Genomic DNA, 18,632 nt, shown 5'->3' with positions numbered 1-18,632 from the left:
GAACATCACCGGCACTTACACGGAGTTACAACATCACTGGCACTTACACAAAGTAACACCTCCGGCACTTACACAGAGTAACACCTCCGGCACTTACACAGGGTAACACTTTCACCGCCACTTACACGGAGTTACGCATACCCAGATTCAAACACTCCACTGTTGGCAGCCGTTCTTTCTCTGTCTCTGGACCCTGCAATTGGAATGAACTTCATCTTTCGCTTCGTCAGGTCTCCGCACTCGGCTCTTTCAAGTCTGGCCTTAAAACCCACCTCTTCCCAAGATAGCCCCCCTTCCCTGCCTCTTCCTTGTCTTCTTCTTCTGCGTTCGTGGGCTGCAACTCCCACGTTCACTCGCATGTACACGAGTGGGTTTTTACGTGTATGACCGTTTTTACCCCGCCATGTAGGCAGCCATACTCCGCTTTCGGGGGTGTGCATGCTGGGTATGTTCTTGTTTCCATAACCCACCGAACGCTGACATGGATTACAGGATCTTTAACGTGCGTATTTGATCTTCTGCATGCGTTTACACACGAAAGGGGTTCAGGCACTAGCAGGTCTGCACATATGTTGACCTGGGAGATCGGAAAAATCTCCACCCTTTACCCACCAGGCGCCGTCACCGTGATTCGAACCCGGGACCCTCAGATTGAAAGTCCAACGCTTTAACCACTCGGCTATTGCGCCCGTCTGTTCCTTGTCTTCAGTTTCTCCAGTTTAAGAGTTATGCATGCGTATGAATGACTGGTGCAAAAGCGCTTTGATTTGTCTCTGCACAAGATTCGGTACTATATAATAATAATAATTATTATTATTATCATTATTTATCATTAGTAGTAGTAATATTACTTACACGGAGCAACACCACCGGCATTTACACACACAGAGCAACACCTTCACCCGACACTTTTTTCTCTAAGTCCAGTGCTTTGTGTGTGTGTCTGTGCCCTGCATGCAGACACCGCACGAGGAAAGGACGCAGCAGGCAGGGGTCTCGGGAGGACGTCCTGGACGACAGAGGCAGCAGCAGGGCCCGCCCCAACCAGCTGCCCGTGGACAAGGTCTACGACGAGAGTGGCGGCGGCGGCAAGATGGCGCCCTCCATGTCCCAGCATTCCCTCGCTTCCGGTACCAGCACCAGCACTCTTCCTGACCTGGTCACTGACGCTGGTTCTCAGGTGAGGAGGGCAGAGAAAGAATGCGAATGGTTTGTTTATCAGGCCGTGGCCCCTCATGATGGGGAGGGGTAAGTGAACAGGTAACATTACAAAATATTCAAAAACAAAATTGAATTTCAACAAAATAGTACTGGAAATGAGAAACAATAGTCCATGACATTCTACGAGGTTTGCAGTTTCTCCAAATTTAAAGGGCACAGAGAGAGAGAGAGAGAGAGAGAGAGAGAGAGAGAGAGAGAGGTGGTTGGTGTTTAATTTGGCAGGGTGACTGTGACGGGTGTTTTATGATAGTCGTGTCCGCCGACTATGACCATCAGAACAGCAGAGGATGCAACTGCTGCCCCGACTATCTGATCTGGGCTTAGAATTTGATTTTGGAAGAGTGTGTTTTTGCCCAGGTTATATCTCTCGACTCTGTCGACCAAGAGGGCTTTTTAGGACAATCGGTGTTGGGTTGATCCCCAACGGCGAACTAGCTCCCAAGAATGTGAAATATTCATCAAGCGATGAAATCACGTGGGAGTCAGTCTGTAAGCGCGTGAAATAGTAATCACGCAGTGAGGTCACTTTGGAGTCAGTCTTCTTTATTCTAATACAGAAATTTAAGCCTCAGGATTTAGGACCACTTCGTTTATTTCTCGTTCTTTTCGTCGTCTATTGAGAGTGAAGCCTGTATTCTGTTGGTAACGATTTTAAAGTTTGGATCTACACTTGCCGAAAAACGATCAAAAAACAAAAACAAAATAAATAAAGAAAAGAAAATGAAGAATAAAAGAGTGATAATCACTCAGTAATTCTAAAATTCGTGGATAGTTAAAACTATGAAATCGTCAAACACACTCGCTCAGCATGGATGGAATCGAAAAACGATCTTGGGAACTTTATCCATAATCATTGAAAAGTGTTGTTTTTTTTTAAAAATACATTTTTGTTTATGCAGTCATCATTTTCAATCTTTTTATTTAACCCTACCTTTTTTTCTCTTGAGTTTGTGTTCTTTGACAAAGGTGCGGACGTTCGATCAAATACATAATTATGTAACATGTCATTTCATCAGACGATGGAAATAATCAAACTGGACATTACTCTTGTGGACCAGACATTAATCAGCCAGCCTTTTGACGTATGTATATGTGTGCGTGCACACTGTACAGAGGGAATGAAACCGAAAGATTGTGGCTTTTTTTCTGTCTGTCCTCACGATCGATATCATCAACAACCAAACTAGCACAGCTGTTTTGTCACTTGGAATTAAACCGTCAGTTCCTGGTAACACTTATTGGAACTGAAAGCATGTGACACTTATCATGTCACCGGCGCATGCTCTGAACACATCCCGAAATTCATAATAACCTCCATCCAACGAACATTCCGGAAGTCATAATAACCTCCATCCAACGGACATTCCGGAAGTCATAATAACCTCCATCCAACGGACAATCCGGAAGTCATAATAACCTCCATCCAACGAACATTCCGGAAGTCATAATAACCTCCATCCAACGGACAATCCGGAAGTCATAATAACCTCCATCCAACGGACATTCCGGAAGTCATAATAACCTCCATCCAACGAACATTCCGGAAGTCATAATAGCCTACAATCAACGGACAATCCGGAAGTCATAATAACCTCTATCCAAAGCACAATCCGGAAGTCATAATGACCTTCATCCAGCGCACATTCCGGAAGTCATAATAACCTCCATTCAACGCCCAAATCGGAAGTCATAATAACCTCCATCCAACGCACATTCCGGAAGTCATAATAACTTTCATCCAACGCACATTCCATAAGTCATAATAACCTCCATTCAACGCACAATCCGGAAGTCATAATAACCTCCATCCAGCGCACATTCCGGAAGTCATAATAACCTCCATCCATCGGACAATCTGGAAGTCATAATAACCTCCATCCAACGGACATTCCGGAAGTCATAATAACCTCCATTCAACGCACAATCCGGAAGTCATAATAACCTCCATCCAGCGGACATTCCGGAAGTCATAATAACCTCCATCCAGTGCACAATCCGGAAGTCATAATAACCTCCATCCAACGGACATTCTGGGAGTCATTTTAACCTCCATCCAACGAACATTCCGGAAGTCATAATAACCTCCATCCAACGGACATTCCGGAAGTCATAATAACCTCCATTCAACGAACATTCCGGAAGTCATAATAACCTCCATCCAACGAACATTCCGGAAGTCATCATAACCTCCATCCAACGAACATTCCGGAAGTCATAATAACCTCCATCCAACGGACAATCCGGAAGTCATAATGACCTCCATCCAACGGACATTCCGGAAGTCATAATAACCTCCATTCAACGCACATTCCGGAAGTCATAATAACCTCCATCCAACGAGCATTCCGGAGTCATAATAACCTCCATTCAACGCTCATTCCAGAATTCATAATAACCTCCATCCATCGGACATTCCGGAAGTCATTTTAACCTTCATCCAACGAACATTCCGGAAGTCATAATAACCTCCATCCAGTGGACAATCCGGAAGTCATGATAACCTCCATCCAACGAAGTAGACCCATAACAGGAGAAAAAACAACAACAAATACCTAGTATCCCACATCTGCATTTTGATTGCTGTACTAACCCCTTCTCTACCACCTCCACCACCACCATCGTGCACCTTCCCCGACCGACCTTTACCGACCTTGACCTGCAAGCGCCCACCCGCCTCACCCTCCTCCTCCACCTTTCCCTTCCCCAGCAGGACCCCAAACAGCAGCAGCAGCAGTACCAGGGCGCCAGGTCCGGCTTCATCAGCCGTGTGCAGGACATCGACAGTCTCCTGAAGGAGGACCGCTACAGACCTCGCTCCCACAGCCACATCCTTGACGCCCCAGTGCCCCCCACCTCCCACAACCCCCTCAAACCTTCCCCCATCCAGTCCCCTCCCCCTACCCGACCCAGCAGCTACGCTTTCGAGAACTCCGGGCAGGGTAGCAACAAGGGGCGGGGTGGTGCCGGCAACCACATGCGCCCGTCCAAGTCGATGGGCGACCAGCTGATCGATGTGGAGGAGGAGAAGATACAGCAGCAGCGGGCACCGCAGCCCTTGAACGCGCCCCCACCTTCCACCCCGAGTGGTAAACGGGGCAAGGTGAAAGAGATTTGCGGTTTATTTTATTTTATTAATTAATTTTTTGTTTGTTTGTTTGTTTGTTTCTCTCTCTTTCTCTCCATTGTCCGCGTGTGTGTGTGTGGTGGAGTAAGTTTCTCGACTGTCACTGGACTGATTTCAGCGCAGCTTGGATGAATGGAGAATGGATGTACTCGAGTATCAACAGAAAATCACATAGGCATATCTATCTACTGTGGCCCTGTTCCGAGGTCATGAAGTTAAAGTAAAACTAGGCAACGAAGGCAATTTAAAACGTTGGCTTATTTCAATGCAGCAGTTTTGTTCATTTTGATGATTGATTGCAGAAGCAAGACAAAGATTCTATTTTTTAAACTCGCATTATTCAGAGTGACACTGGTCCAAACTTGAGATCACAGTGGATGGCGTATGTATGCCCAAAGGGTGTGTGTGTGTGTGGGGGGGGGGGGGGGGGGGGAAGCAGGTTCTCTCAAAGCTCGCACCGATCACGATGATATGCGGATTAATGACATTGGTTGCCAACTTCTGATAGAATGATTCGCTGTTCTGGGGCATATCCCTCATTATCCGGAACCGCTAAATAGAACCCAAGTATATGATGGTCTTTGTAACATTTGTACGGGTCACTGGTAATGGTGTCTGTTCAATTATATCGCAAAAATTGGACAAATATTCACATGACCTAAAATTGTTTCTTACTAAAAATGGAGGGGAGGATGTTGAAAATAAAAGAAGATCATGAATAGATAGATAGATAGACAGACAGACAGACAGTAAACCCTTACTGTCAGAAAACAAAGTAAGTTAAGCTGCAGACTGACTTCGGTTTGGATTTGCAAATGAATTATGCTGGAATTGATTTTCATAATTTCTAAAGAACCTTTTGTTTGTTACGTGTTACTTTATACATATTATAAGTTAGAATGCATCATTTGTATCGAACTTGCATGTTGCGCAGGCAAGGATATGACATCATCTTTAGTCTATTACTTTTAAAGTTGCCAAAGGGACAGCGTCAAATTACCCCACCATTTTTTTTTTTTTTTTTTTTTTTTTTTTTTTCATTCAGCATTACTCCCAACCCCAAACTTGCCCCCCACCCCCACCCCCAAACCCCCCGATCCCCCGCCACCTCCATCCCCTCACGCCTCACAGCCTGCACCAAGAACTGTTACCACGTGTGTCTGCCGTTACTGTTGTTGTGCTGTGACCCAACTGCCCCACTTCCCCAGTTGTTGTGGTATGTGGACCGGTAGTGCTCATGTAATTCTGTTCCCCCAAGTCCGTTTGCCTGGTGGTGGTCCTCAGTCCTCGTATCCGTTTTTCCCGAATTCTACAAGTAATATAGTGGGGAAAAAAGAAATAAAAGAAATAAGATACATAAATAGGTATAAAAAAAAATAAATAAAAGTCGGTGGCATTGTTTGATTCAGGTCTTCTTTCGATTTATTTACAAAACCACACTGGTCTTCACTTGAGTCAAACCATTTTATTGTAACATAATCTTAGTTGTATTAGGTTCAACCCCCTTACCACCTCCACAAAGAGACAACGAAAAACAACAACAACGACAAAAAGTAACAACAATAAAACACACCAGCTCCCACCTTCAAAACGACAACAAAATGACAACTCCCATAGCGGCAAAAAGAAAACAATGAGACAAATTTAACTCGATTTATCAAAACCTTCACGAACAAAAAAGAGAGATATACAGAGAAACATCTCTTCTTTACACGTCGCATGGCCCTCAACAACATTTAAAAAGAAAATGACATACATACATACATACATAGATGATGTCAGATATCCGATTTCCCCATTAGAGAATAAGTGTTCTATTCTGCGATTTTTTTTTAATTGTGTTGTTCACTTCATAATGTGGTTACAGTTTTCAGTCAAGCCGTCACCCAGGGCCCAGAAAATGAGATGCAGGGATGGTGATAAAACATTGCGGCGGCTACCATTGTTACAAGCAGCTTATTATGAAACATTGCAGTTGAAGCTGTCATAAACAGCTTCAGGATATAGAAGGGGCGAATGACTATCATCAGTATTGCTGCTGTTACTACCGCTATTACTAAACCTGCTTCCACGACCTCCTTCGTATTCTGCTACTGCTGCTGCTGCTGCTACTGCTACTGCTACTACTCCTCCTGCTGCTACTGCTGTTATCGCAACTATTGCAGTTACTGCTGCTATACTGCTACTTCTGTTACTATAGCTGATGAATACTGCTGTACCATTGGCTATGTACTTCAAGATTCTGGCGACAACCGCACTATCGGCGACATGACATATTCGTCGGTTTTGATGGACAACCGTGATGTCGACATCTGAAATTGATGCTGCTTGGACAACAGCAGCAGCAGCAGCAACCACCACCACCACCACCACCACCACAATAATAACTACTACTACTGCTGCTGCTGCTACTACAACTGTTTCGGTTGCTACGGCTGTTGTTGCTGCAACAGCAACAACTACTACTACGACTTCTGCTGCTGCTGCTACTACTATTACGACAACTGTTGCTGTTGCTGTTGCCAATACTACTGAATACTGCTTCAGTACAACCACCACCATCGCTGCCACAATAAGTAGTACGAAGTACGGCTATGGTTGATGGCGGCTCTGTTTTGTTGTTGTTGTTTACTAATGGTACACATTACACACACACACACACACACACACACACACACACACACACACACACACATATATATATATATATATATATATATATATATATTTGTATATATTTTTACTTGCTCCAAGTGTGTAATAGCGCAGTATTAATTATCTGCGACTGAACTGACTATTAAACTTGTCACCCTGCGCCCCGCCCACCATCCCTTCACTTCCCACACAGGTGAAGCTGTCACAGACTGCCCAGCAGATGTGGGGCATCCTTCAGTCCAAAAAGGGCCTGGTGACCATCTCGGACTTCCTGGCACTGTGCGAGAAGCCTACGGGCGCCCAGCGGAAGCTGATCCAGGTCGGAGGCAGCAGCGAGCACGAGGACTTCAAGACCTTCGCCAACGCCAACGAGATGCTTGACTACCTCGGGGTGGACGTGCAGAAGGTGGGTGAGGAGTGAGTGTGGTGGGTGGGTGTGAGACTGTGTTGGGGTGTGTATGTGTGGGTGGTGTGTGTGTGTGTGTGTGTGTGTGTGTGTGTGTGTGTGTGTGCGTGTGTGTGTGTGTCCCTCCTTCCATCTCTCTCTCTCTCTCTCTCTCTCTCTCTCTCTCTCTCACTCACTCTCTCTCTGTGTCAATGTCTGTCTGTCTGTCTGTCTGTCTGCCTGTTTGCCTGTCTGTCTGTCTGTCTCTCTGTCTCTGTCTCTCTGTGTCTCTCTCTCCCTGCATCCCACCCTCTCTGTCATTCCTTAACAAGAACATAGGAGGAGGAATAAAGTCTGTGGGGTTTGATTCTGATAGGCCTGTGTTCGTGTGTATCGAGTTCTTGTTGTGACTGGTAGTGGTGGTGATCGGGGGGGAAGTGCTGGACTGATCTGGTGTTGGGTTGTGGTTTTGCACGCGCACTCACGAGTGTGAAGCTGATACAGACACCCCACGCTGACCATTCACTGAAACATAGGACGTCTCCACAGACAACCGACACTGGCTCCGGGCTTCAGAGTCAAAGCACAGTCCGGCTAAATGAGTCGTTTACCCAGCGCGACCTTTAAACCCGCAGACACACACAGCAACAGTTATGAATTTGATGATTGTTATCTCTATTGTCTCCATCCAGACTCTGCCCAAAATGTCAGTCCGCGTATGTCAACGTCCCTAAACGTACCTAACGGCGTGAAAGGCCGGAAACTGCAGAATGCATTGAACGGCACACAATTAGGACTGCGACCTTTTGGAGTGAACACAGCTCAGTTTAGTTTTATGTTGTGTTCGTGAATCAAACGAAATGTTTGCACAAAAAAAAAGCATTTCGTTAAAAGTTTGAATTATCATTAGATTCGGCACAGTAAGACCTATTCGAATAATGATTTTGTTGGATGTTTGTACTTCAAGTGAGTGTAACGAAAGGTTGTTTATTTGGGCCTCAGATGAAAACCATGTATTCAGCCGATGATTATTAATATAATTATTGCATTTGATAAAGTCTGTATACGTAATTTTTGTATTATACAGTGGTTGTAATTCCATTAGAACTGCGCTTTAAGTGGAACACTTTATGAGCACAGATTCCACCACATCTACGCTCCACGTCTTTATTTTCCTCCCCCAATCACGCTTTTTCAGTTAAGGACAGGTTGTCCACACGAGACCTGAGTCACGTTATGGACCCACGTCAGTTTCAAACGACAGCAATTTCCTACACTGCCACCCCCCCCCCCCCCCAACCCTCTCCCTGTGTACCATGGGGTAGGGCACACAGCTGTGAAATTGTTCCTTTTTCCTCCTCAGTCTCTGAGCCTGCCCAGACCCAGAATATTGTCCGCCACCACAGTCACAGTTCGGCAAGCCACAAACTAAAAACAATTCAGTATTGTTATCGCCGCCAGCTATTGGGACAGTGGAAACAACAACAACAACAACAACACACACACACACACACACACACACACAAAACCAGAAGGGACTTTGTTTTGTGAAAGTGACGCTTGTCAAAGTTCACTGCAACCACTGCAAGGAAACCAAGTGCGTTCAGTTCCCAGTTGTTGTACGAAGAGAATAAATAGGCAGACCAGTATGTTCAGTTGTGGAAGGTGAAGAAAGGAAACGGTCGTGTTTCTTTTATAAGTATTTTTTTTTGTTTATCGGAGAAAGCCAGAATGGAAAAGACCGCGAGATACGCCCATCCTGTAATGGTTCCGTGTTTTAATGGGAGGGGAAGATCCACCTATTGTTTCCGCTCGTCGAAAAAGGTATGCTAGTAGTTTGTTCTGATCCACTGTTTTAATATACAAGTAAACAAAACAGTAGACAAACAAAAAGGAAATGATATATTATCCAGTATGCCAATAGCCGTTAGTCTTTTTTTTTTTTTTTTTTAATTGGTTCCTTTATTATTGTAAGCTTATTGTATTATTGTTGCAAGCTTCCCACAGACAAGAAAACAAATCCGGAAACCATCCAGCAAGCATACACTAAAAGACTGCTGGCGTGTGTTTTCCCATGACGTCAAATTGGCATTGGTATTTGTATCGGTAAGGCTATTGTAGATGTGGTTCTTGTGACGCCTTTTGACGTTGTTTTTTTTCCCATTGTAGATGTGGTTCTTGTGATGCCTTTTGACGTGTTTTTTTTCCATTGTAGATGTGGTTCTTGTGATGCCTTTTGACGTTGTTTTTTTTCCATTGTAGATGTGGTTCTTGTGACGCCTTTTGACGTTGTTTTTTTTCCCATTGTAGATGTCATTCTTGTGATGCCTTTTGACGGTTTTTTTTCTCCATTGTAGATGTGGTTCTTGTGATGCCTTTTGACGGTTTTTTTTCTCCATTGTAGATGTGGTTCTTGTGACGCCTTTTGATTTTTTTCCAATCTGAGCTAAATGCCTTGCCAGTTTTCGCTTAAACCAGCAATGTTAGAGATCAATTACTGCATGAATGAACGAACAAACAAATATGGGAATTCCAGACTTCAAATCAATGAAGACAAATGAACTGACGAACAACAAGAAGAAAAAAGTGCCATGAAAGAAAGGATGTCACACACACACACACACACACACACACACACACACACACACACACACACACACTGTATTTATTATTGTCGGTGATTTCGTTACTCTTGTTTGTTATGATGTTGAGATTTCGTTGTTGTTAGTTTGCATGCTGGCTTCAGTGTTTCTTCGATGTCTGTCTGTATCGTTTCGATGACGACTCGATCAGCCCGGAGACTTGTTTTCTGACTGGCTGGCTGTGCGGCCATGAGGATGTCTCGTTCTTGTCAGTACATGCTGACCTTTTCTCTTTTGTGCTCAGAATCATTTCTTACACGCAAAGTCAAGAACATGAAGATTCTTTTTCTTTTATAACCGAACAAAACAAGCAAAGCAACAATTACAACAACAACAACAAAGCAGGAACACCGATTTATGCTTTTACTGCAGACGACGATGAAAACCTACAAGTTCAAGGTCGATTTCATTTGGAACTGACTGTCTCTTGGGTTAAAAAAAAAAAATGTTTGTTGATGCATATAGCTTCGTAGACGAATATGGCAATGAAAACAAGCTTAGCTAAATTCAGTTGTCGTTGCTTATTCGGTTATCTGGTTAGTTTAATTCTGAAAAAAAGCTATACAAAAATACCTAGAATAACAAGGACAGCTAGGAATAACCTCTACATTCGTATTTTGGCTAGATATTATTATTAGTTTGATATAAACAGATTGTCTTGGATAACTCCTACTTTTTGCAAATGAGAGACATAATACATATTTTAATATTGATGTTTATACATCTTTCCTGAAAAAAACCCCCACTGCATAACATAGTTATAGTTGTGCATGTTGTCATGTTATAAATTGATGAACAATAGTAACTGGCGTTAGAAAAAAAAAAGAAAAAAAAACCCAACAAACTTTCATATGCCATTTTGGATGTAAGAATAACGCATGAGAAAAACAAACCAAAAAACAAATTGAATAATTTAGTGTGCACCGTGTTCGCCGGTTGGTTGAAACATTTCAAAATGGGTGTCCCAGTTGTTACAATATACTATGAACACATCAAAAAAGAAGAAGAAGAAAACGCGAATCATGCTGATGAAGGGAAGTAATTTCAATTTTGGCACGCTGTGCAGGCTTCAGCTTGGTATCTCCACCACCATTCTTTTTTTTTTTTTTTTTTTAATTATATTTCTTCTTCTTTTCTTCTTCTTCTTCTTCTTCTTCTTCTTCTCTCCTCCTCCTCCTCCTTCTTTAACAATGCCCATCGTGTTGTGTTGTTTACTTTTTCCATTTGTTTGTGCTATTTCGTAGCCTGGGTGTCTAGACATGCATCGTTTGCAGTGGGTCGTTCTTTTGTTATACAATGTTACCGGTAAGAGTAACCGAACTGCTTTCTCCGTCAGTGATGAGTTTCAACATTAAACAGTTCATCCAATGTGTTGATTAATTTGGCCTTCGGAAGGTGATGAGAAGAAACTGAGGACATGACCTCACAAAAAAGAAAAAGGAAAAAAATAAGGGGGAAAGAAAGAAAGATTAAAGAAGATGCTGATTACAAAGAAATTTAGTGGAAAGGAAGAAAAGGAGAAGAAGAGGATTGAGCAGACAAAAAAATATAAGAAGCGAAAGAAAGGATTGAAGAGAATAACCTAGCGGTATTATGGTAAGGAGGCCGGGTGGAGTCTATTTGTACCACACACACACACGGGGCCGGGGGCGGTGGTGGGGGAAGGGTGCTGGGGGGCTGCGGGGGTCGGTAGAGGGGTTTTGAACCCCTGCCGCTCACGTGCGGCAGGAAATGGCGACCGGGTAAAGCTTCCTGGCCCAGCTTGCAGCCTGGACTCGTGCCAGAGCACTCGTAACCGCCTTATTATTCACCCCCCACCCCGCCTTTCCTTTCCTACCCTCTCTACCCCTTCCATCTTTGTCTTACCTTCATGCTGGGGGCAGGCGTGTTGTAAGCTTGCGCGCGCGCGAGCATGTGTGTGTGTGTGTGTGTGCGCGCGCGCGCGCGCGCGTTCGCACTTGCCTCTTTGGGTCTTTGTGCTGAAATGATGCTGAGTGAAAGTAATAGTAATTCATACAATATAACACAATACAATACCATACATTAGTACAACACAATACGGCGCAGCGCATCTCAACACGGCCACACCACACCACATGTGTTTTGAAAGCAGCATGAGGATAAAAATTGCTTTCGCAAAGAGTGACAGAGAGAGAGAGAGAGAGAGAGAGAGAGAGATGGGGTGGATGAATAGATGGTTTATTCATGCAAGGCCATAACCCTATAGATGGTTTATTCATGCAAGGCCATAACCCCTTATGAATGGGGTACAGCATCTGCATTTGAATAATAATAATCCGTCGTAATGAGTTCAGTAAATCATGAAGTCATAACTGATCGCAACCGAAATGCTTTGTATAAGTAACTTGAAAAATTCATCACAGTCCTTTCATTACGACAAGCCATAAGTAAATTTAACCGTAGTTGAAAGAGAGTAGGGGTTAAGAAAGGTGGAGTGGGGCGGGGGTGAGTGGGGGGGCGAAGTATTTTTGCATCACAGGATCGACTTCATTTGTCCTTCCAATCTGCTCCAATAGTCGCATAAAGTAACACGAAGGACGTCAGTTGTGTCAGTGTGTGAAACGCCACACATGCACAACACAAGTCTGGTGTGGTTACTGGATTATTAAGCGTTCAGCCCTATACCCGGTAGCCTGGTGGGAACATGTGCATATGATTTGACCTGTTGGTACAGCGGAGTCTATTATGTCACTGACTTGGACTGCGGCAAAAACAGTGAGGCACACGTGTACGTGTACACACTGGCCCACATGTCTTCGCTTATGAAGCTCATAGAAAATAAATCATTATCTTCTGCAGGAACCATAGGCACGAATTTTTTTATTCTTTTATTCAATTTTTTTTTTCGGGGAGGGGGGGGGGCGGGGGGGGGGGGGGTAAATGATAAATAAATAAATAAATAAACAAATGAATAAATAAATAGTATTTTTTGTCACAACAGATTCCTCTGTGTGAAATTCGGGCTGCTCTCCCCAGGGAGAGCGCGTCGCCATACTACAGCGCCACCCATTTTTTTGTATTTTTTCCTGTGTGCAGTTTTATTTGTTTTTCCTATCGAAGTGGATTTTTTCAACATAATGTTGCCAGGGACAACCCTTTCGTTGCCGTAGGTTCTTTTACGTGCGCTAAGTGCATGCTGCACACGGGACCTCGGTTTATCGTCTCATCCGAATGACTAGCGTCCAGACCACCACTCAAGGTCTGGTGGAGGGGGAGAAAATATCGGCGGATGGTCGGTGGCAATGACTAACATCTTGGGATTTCATCTCAGTGAAGTATCAATTTGGTCCTTAATTTTGTTAAGTAGTAGTTTTTATTTCCCTGTCGTATTCGAGGGGCCATATCGATAGCCCAAGAGTGCCATTATATCTTTTCATTCTTTTCTTGTTTTATTTCTTTCGTTTATTAATTCATTCGTTTGTTTCTCTTACTATTCTGTGCACCTCACTTCAGTCAGTTTAGATTTTTGCACGGCGCATAGACGATTTCGGGTGAACGCGATACGATAAAGGGAAGCGAATCGGATTACAGTGTGAACTGTTCAGTTCTGTGGTGATTTCCCCTTAACGTTCTCTGCCGTTTCTCTCTCCCTCACGCACGCACACACACACACACACACACACACACACACACACACACACACACACACACACACACAGAGTACTTACACGCACGCACTGGGACACGCAATATCATACACACGCATGTCGTAGTGTGTCCCCGGCGGGCGTCACGCACAAACACATTCGCAGAGATGGTTAACAAAGATTTCAGTCTGTCGATCCTCAACCTCTTTCGCAACATGAGAAACACACCATCCTACAATGTTGTCATTGTCACACACCTGTTCTCAGCTCAGTTCGAACACCTTGGGTAAACAGACAAAAGCACAGCCACCTGCTCTATATCAGTATCCTACCTTCACTTTTTTGGAAACACTTGTCCCTGCTTTCTCTCAGTGTCGTCACATATCAAACAGACAGGGTTTGTATTTTTGCTCGCCGCACTTGAACAATGCGCGCAATTCATCTTTGTCTTGTGAACAGAACGGCCGGGCGGGTGAGACAGGTGTGTGTGCCACAGTGTGTGTGTGTGTGTGTGTGTGTGTGTGTGTGTGTGTGTGTGTGAGTTTGTGTATTTGTGTATGTGTGTTATAATGTGGTGTGGTATATTCTTAAGTTTCGACTGTAAACAAACAATTAAGTCAGTGAAAGCGCCAGCTTTTGTCAACGAATATTATGGAGAGACATCGAGATACAGATTGTCAAGATAGAATTAATAAGTTCATCTGGAGGGTATATAGATTACACTGACGCAATATTTCAACACACACACACACACACACACACACACACACTGACAAACACACACACACACACACGACACTGACGTACGTGCGCGCCGGCAAACACTAACACTGACACGTACTCAGTAGCACTGACGTACTATTACGTGTGTGTGTGTGTGTGTGTGTGTGTGTGTGTGTGTGTGTGAATTGTAATTGTTTATATGCTGTTTTGATGATTTCCAGCATCAGCTTGCAAACTGGGCGTAACTGATACACGACTTCATTAATTTTATTCATTCCCTTATTTCAGTCATTCAGAGATTTGGTGTATTATCATCTTTTAAATAATGACTGACGATTTTGGTCTTCTCATTTTGTCTTCTCCAACTTTTATTTTATTTTATCATATATATGTGTGTATGTATATATATGTATGTATATGTATATATATATATATATATATATATATATATAATGTCGCAGTAGTTTGCATTATTCGATTGTTGATCTGTGTTCGTGTGTGTATTGTGCCTGTAGGTGCGTATATGTGTGTGTGTGTGTGTGTGTGTGTGTGTGTGTGTGTGTGTGTTTGTGTGTGTGTGCGCACGCTGTGTGTTTTGTGTGTTTGTATGTATGTATGTATGTATGTACCTACGTATATATGCATGCGTATACGTGCTTGTGTTCTTTCAATTTCAATTGTCTATTTTTTTTTTAAGTACCTGTTGCATTTCTTGATTTAATCAACTGACATGACCTATTTTAATTTTTCTCTCTCGCCTATATTTCAAATTATATGCTTATGTTTGTGTGGGGATGTTTGAGTGAATGTTTTTAGTGCTATTGTAAAGCGCATAGAGCTTCAAGAATATGCGCTATAGCAAGAAGTCTTAATAAATAAATAAAAATAAATACCCCCCCCCCCTCCCAGCCCCCTCCCAACACGCACCTACACCCACCACAGACCTTTTTTTTTAAGTTTTATTTTTTAACCGGTCCCCAAAGGTCGATCCGCGCATCAGTTAATCATAGTCGTGAGTCTTTGGCACTTTTCCTTGCACTGTGTCTACACCTGTATCTTGTTTCACTAAAATGGCAATAATTTTATGTCCTATAAATCCGGTTTGGAAGACTGATAATGTATTTCGGATCAAAAGGGACCGCAATTAAAAGTCAAATCAGCACTGAAAAGTTTAATGATATAAAACTGAACTTCTCCTCAAAACCAAAGCAGATACGCGCACGTGCAAGACCTTATACCGTGACATCACATGCGTGCACACTAACACTCAGTGAAACTCCACATCGTCACACTTACTGGTCTTTCAGACAACAAATAAACGACATCTACACAGCGATATGGTTTTAAGCCTTGGCACTGGGCCTAAAAATAACCATGACGTTTTGCAAGTTCGGTTAAGTTGTTCGACGCTGGAGTTTGTTTCGGTAGATCTGCAAAGAATCGTTTTTTTTTCTAATCAACTAAGAATGTACTTGAAGATCAGTTGAGCTTACATCGAACTTCTGTGCTGACAAATGGCGTTCTGGATTAGACAAAGTCGTACCCCGCTTCCCCCACACACCTGTTTCTACAGGAAGTGTGTGTGAATCATACCTGTGACAGAAGCTAGCGGACAAGCAGAAAGAAAGGAAGAAAGAAAAAAAAAAAGACCGCCGAAAACGTCCTTGATTCACATCGACATTTCCATCAGTGTGGATCGACCTACAGCATATTGTACTTAGATAAAAGCGCCGGTAAAACGGTATCCTTCGTTCTGTACTTCTGTATTCTTTATCTCACATAACGGCACTTTTTTGTCCTCGTTGACACCCCGCCCACCCGGCGCAGAAATACAGCTGCGTCACACAGCGAGTGAGGTCAGAGGCCACAAGGTGTGAGAGCAGCGAGTTCAGCCCAACATGGCGACGCTAGCATGTCGCGTCCAGTATCTTGACGACCGTGATCCGTTTGCCAACACTAACTTCCCGGAGCCAACGCGGCCCCCATCCTACACTTTCCTTCTCAGTGTTCCCCTCATCAATCAGATTTCAGGAGTACATCGTCTGTTGGAAGCTCCGCATAACGTAAGTTTCCCCATCGTCTTTTTAAAGTTCTCTCTCTGTGCGTGCTGGGTCATTTCTTACACTTCAGCAGACGACAACTTGATCGAAGTGTTGACTGTCGTCGAAATAGAATTCCGAACTATGAGTCAGTGGATGGGTTGAGAAGGTTTTATTCTGTCAGTGTAGTTGCCAGTCATGTTTAGTTTTCTCAGTTTGGTAGATTGTCATATGGCGTATACTGCCGTGCTGCCGTTTCATTCTGGACTATTTCGCTATGTCAGTGAAATCGGCCTGTGGGCAATCGATAGTACAGACCACTTTTTCCCGTCCCACACCAGTGATCAGGGGCGGTACAGTACAACTGTAGCGAAACTCATGAAAATGCGGTAACGAATTAATATATCCGCTGTTCATTAATGAGTTCGAGTACACTGTATGATAAAAATAAACACATAAAAAACAACACAACAGCGTACCTTTACTTTTGAACAATAATCAACAAATGGATAAAATCAATTTGTATAAATAACCAAACCTAAGAAAAAAGAAAAAAAGAAAAAGAAAGGAAATAAAAGTTCATACATGCATGTCTAAAATGGTGATATACAATTAACACACACCCTGACGCAGGATATAACGGTTAACACACACGGATAATTATTATATTATTTTTCATTCAGATACACACACACTCTCTCTCTCTCTCATTTTTCACACACATATCACACACATACACACATATATGCACACACACACACACATACACACACACACACACACACACACTCACATACACAGAGTCAAAAACAGAGAACTACACAGTCACTCATGTAATTACAAAGTATATATATGCATATTGATGTTAGACATACCCCCAAAAACGGAGCATGGCTGCCTACATGGCGGGGTAAAAACGGTCATGCACGTAAAAGCCCACTCGTGTACATGCGAGTGTACGTGGGAGTTGCAGCCCACGAAAGCAGAAGAAGAAGAAGATGTTACACATGTATATGTTAACACATGCGCGCGCACACACATAAACTCTCTCTCTCTCTCTCTCTCTCTCTCTCTCTCTCTCTCTCTCCCATGCCAATTTCATTAACATGTCTAGCTATACTTGTAATCTTTCATTTCTGTGCCATTGGCTTGTCTCACCAGTCTTACTTTTACCCTTTTTTATGTAGAACTCTGAAAAATACAAACATTCAGTTCAATCCATCTGAGTTGAGCACTCTAGGTTCATCAGTGATGTCAGTAACAAAATGTTGAGCACTTGAAGAAGAAACAAAACATGTAAAAGCCTGAATGTGCAAAGAAATATAGAACTAAAATAAGTTAAGACAAAGATGAGTTTGAATCTGTATAGTATATGTTTTCAATTCACTACTCAGAATGTGTCTACAGTGTATTCTTTGTGTGGTTAATGCATGTAATATTCTCTTGTACACATCACTTGTATTTGTTTATGTGTTTTTATTTCATTTTAGATTAAGGCTTTATGTTGAAGATAATCCTGTCACTGTACTGTGCATTAATTAGAATAGTTTTTCCTCAGACATCTAAATTCTGAGCAATTATTGTAATAATAATAAAAACTTTTGTAGTAAAGACAAATTGAAGTGATGTCCAGTAATACAAGACTGATGACATAAGTGAATAAATATAGATGTATCAGTGAAACTGACATGCATGTTTGCATGCATGTGCAAAGTAAGTCCCAAGGAGTCTTAACAAATGCATGTGCACACCAGTACATCCATGCACACACACACACACACACACACACACACACACACACACAAACCAGCAAACACACAAAACATACTAACAGTTGGTATGGCCATTGTAAATGATTGTTAGCTCAATATAAAATGCTATTCATATGATGTATTAATTACATGAAATATGTAGCATTTTCATTGCTCCCATGGGGTTTCATGAAATGATCACCACATCTTGTCTTGTCAGACACCCCCACCCCACTCCTCCACCTCCTCCCTCCCTTCATCCCTGAATAGGTTTGTGTCTTTTGCAGTGTGTGTGTCGAGGGGTGGGGGTGGGGTGTATCATGGTGTGTATGTAAGAACACACCCTAATACTAACATGTTTATCATGCTTATATTTATCTGTCTGCCGTATATTGCCTGTGGGATTATTTACGAAATGAGTGGAAGCATTTGTCTTGTTGAACACATACTGTGTCTTTCGCTCTGTGAGAGAGAGAGAGAGAGA

The 18,632-nt window shown here is 42.9% G+C and overlaps 1 protein-coding gene across 5 annotated transcripts in view; it reads left to right on the top strand.

The window, feature by feature from the left end:
* The window catches only part of LOC143285378 (FH1/FH2 domain-containing protein 3-like), a 203,444-nt gene that overhangs the window by 119,984 nt on the left and 64,828 nt on the right, over window positions 1-18,632 (top strand). For all 5 annotated transcript variants that reach the window (XM_076592606.1, XM_076592607.1, XM_076592608.1 and 2 more), the window contains 3 exons: window positions 961-1,180; window positions 3,929-4,321; window positions 7,194-7,406. In XM_076592606.1, the coding sequence (XP_076448721.1) occupies window positions 961-1,180; window positions 3,929-4,321; window positions 7,194-7,406 (826 nt within the window). The remainder of the gene's footprint in view (window positions 1-960; window positions 1,181-3,928; window positions 4,322-7,193; window positions 7,407-18,632) is intronic.

The sequence above is a fragment of the Babylonia areolata genome, chromosome 9 (genome assembly GCF_041734735.1).
Source record: "Babylonia areolata isolate BAREFJ2019XMU chromosome 9, ASM4173473v1, whole genome shotgun sequence".
Taxonomy (NCBI): Eukaryota; Metazoa; Mollusca; class Gastropoda; order Neogastropoda; family Buccinidae; genus Babylonia; species Babylonia areolata.
The sequence above is the reverse complement of the archived record's forward strand: the minus strand, read 5'-3'. Positions and strand labels throughout refer to the sequence as shown.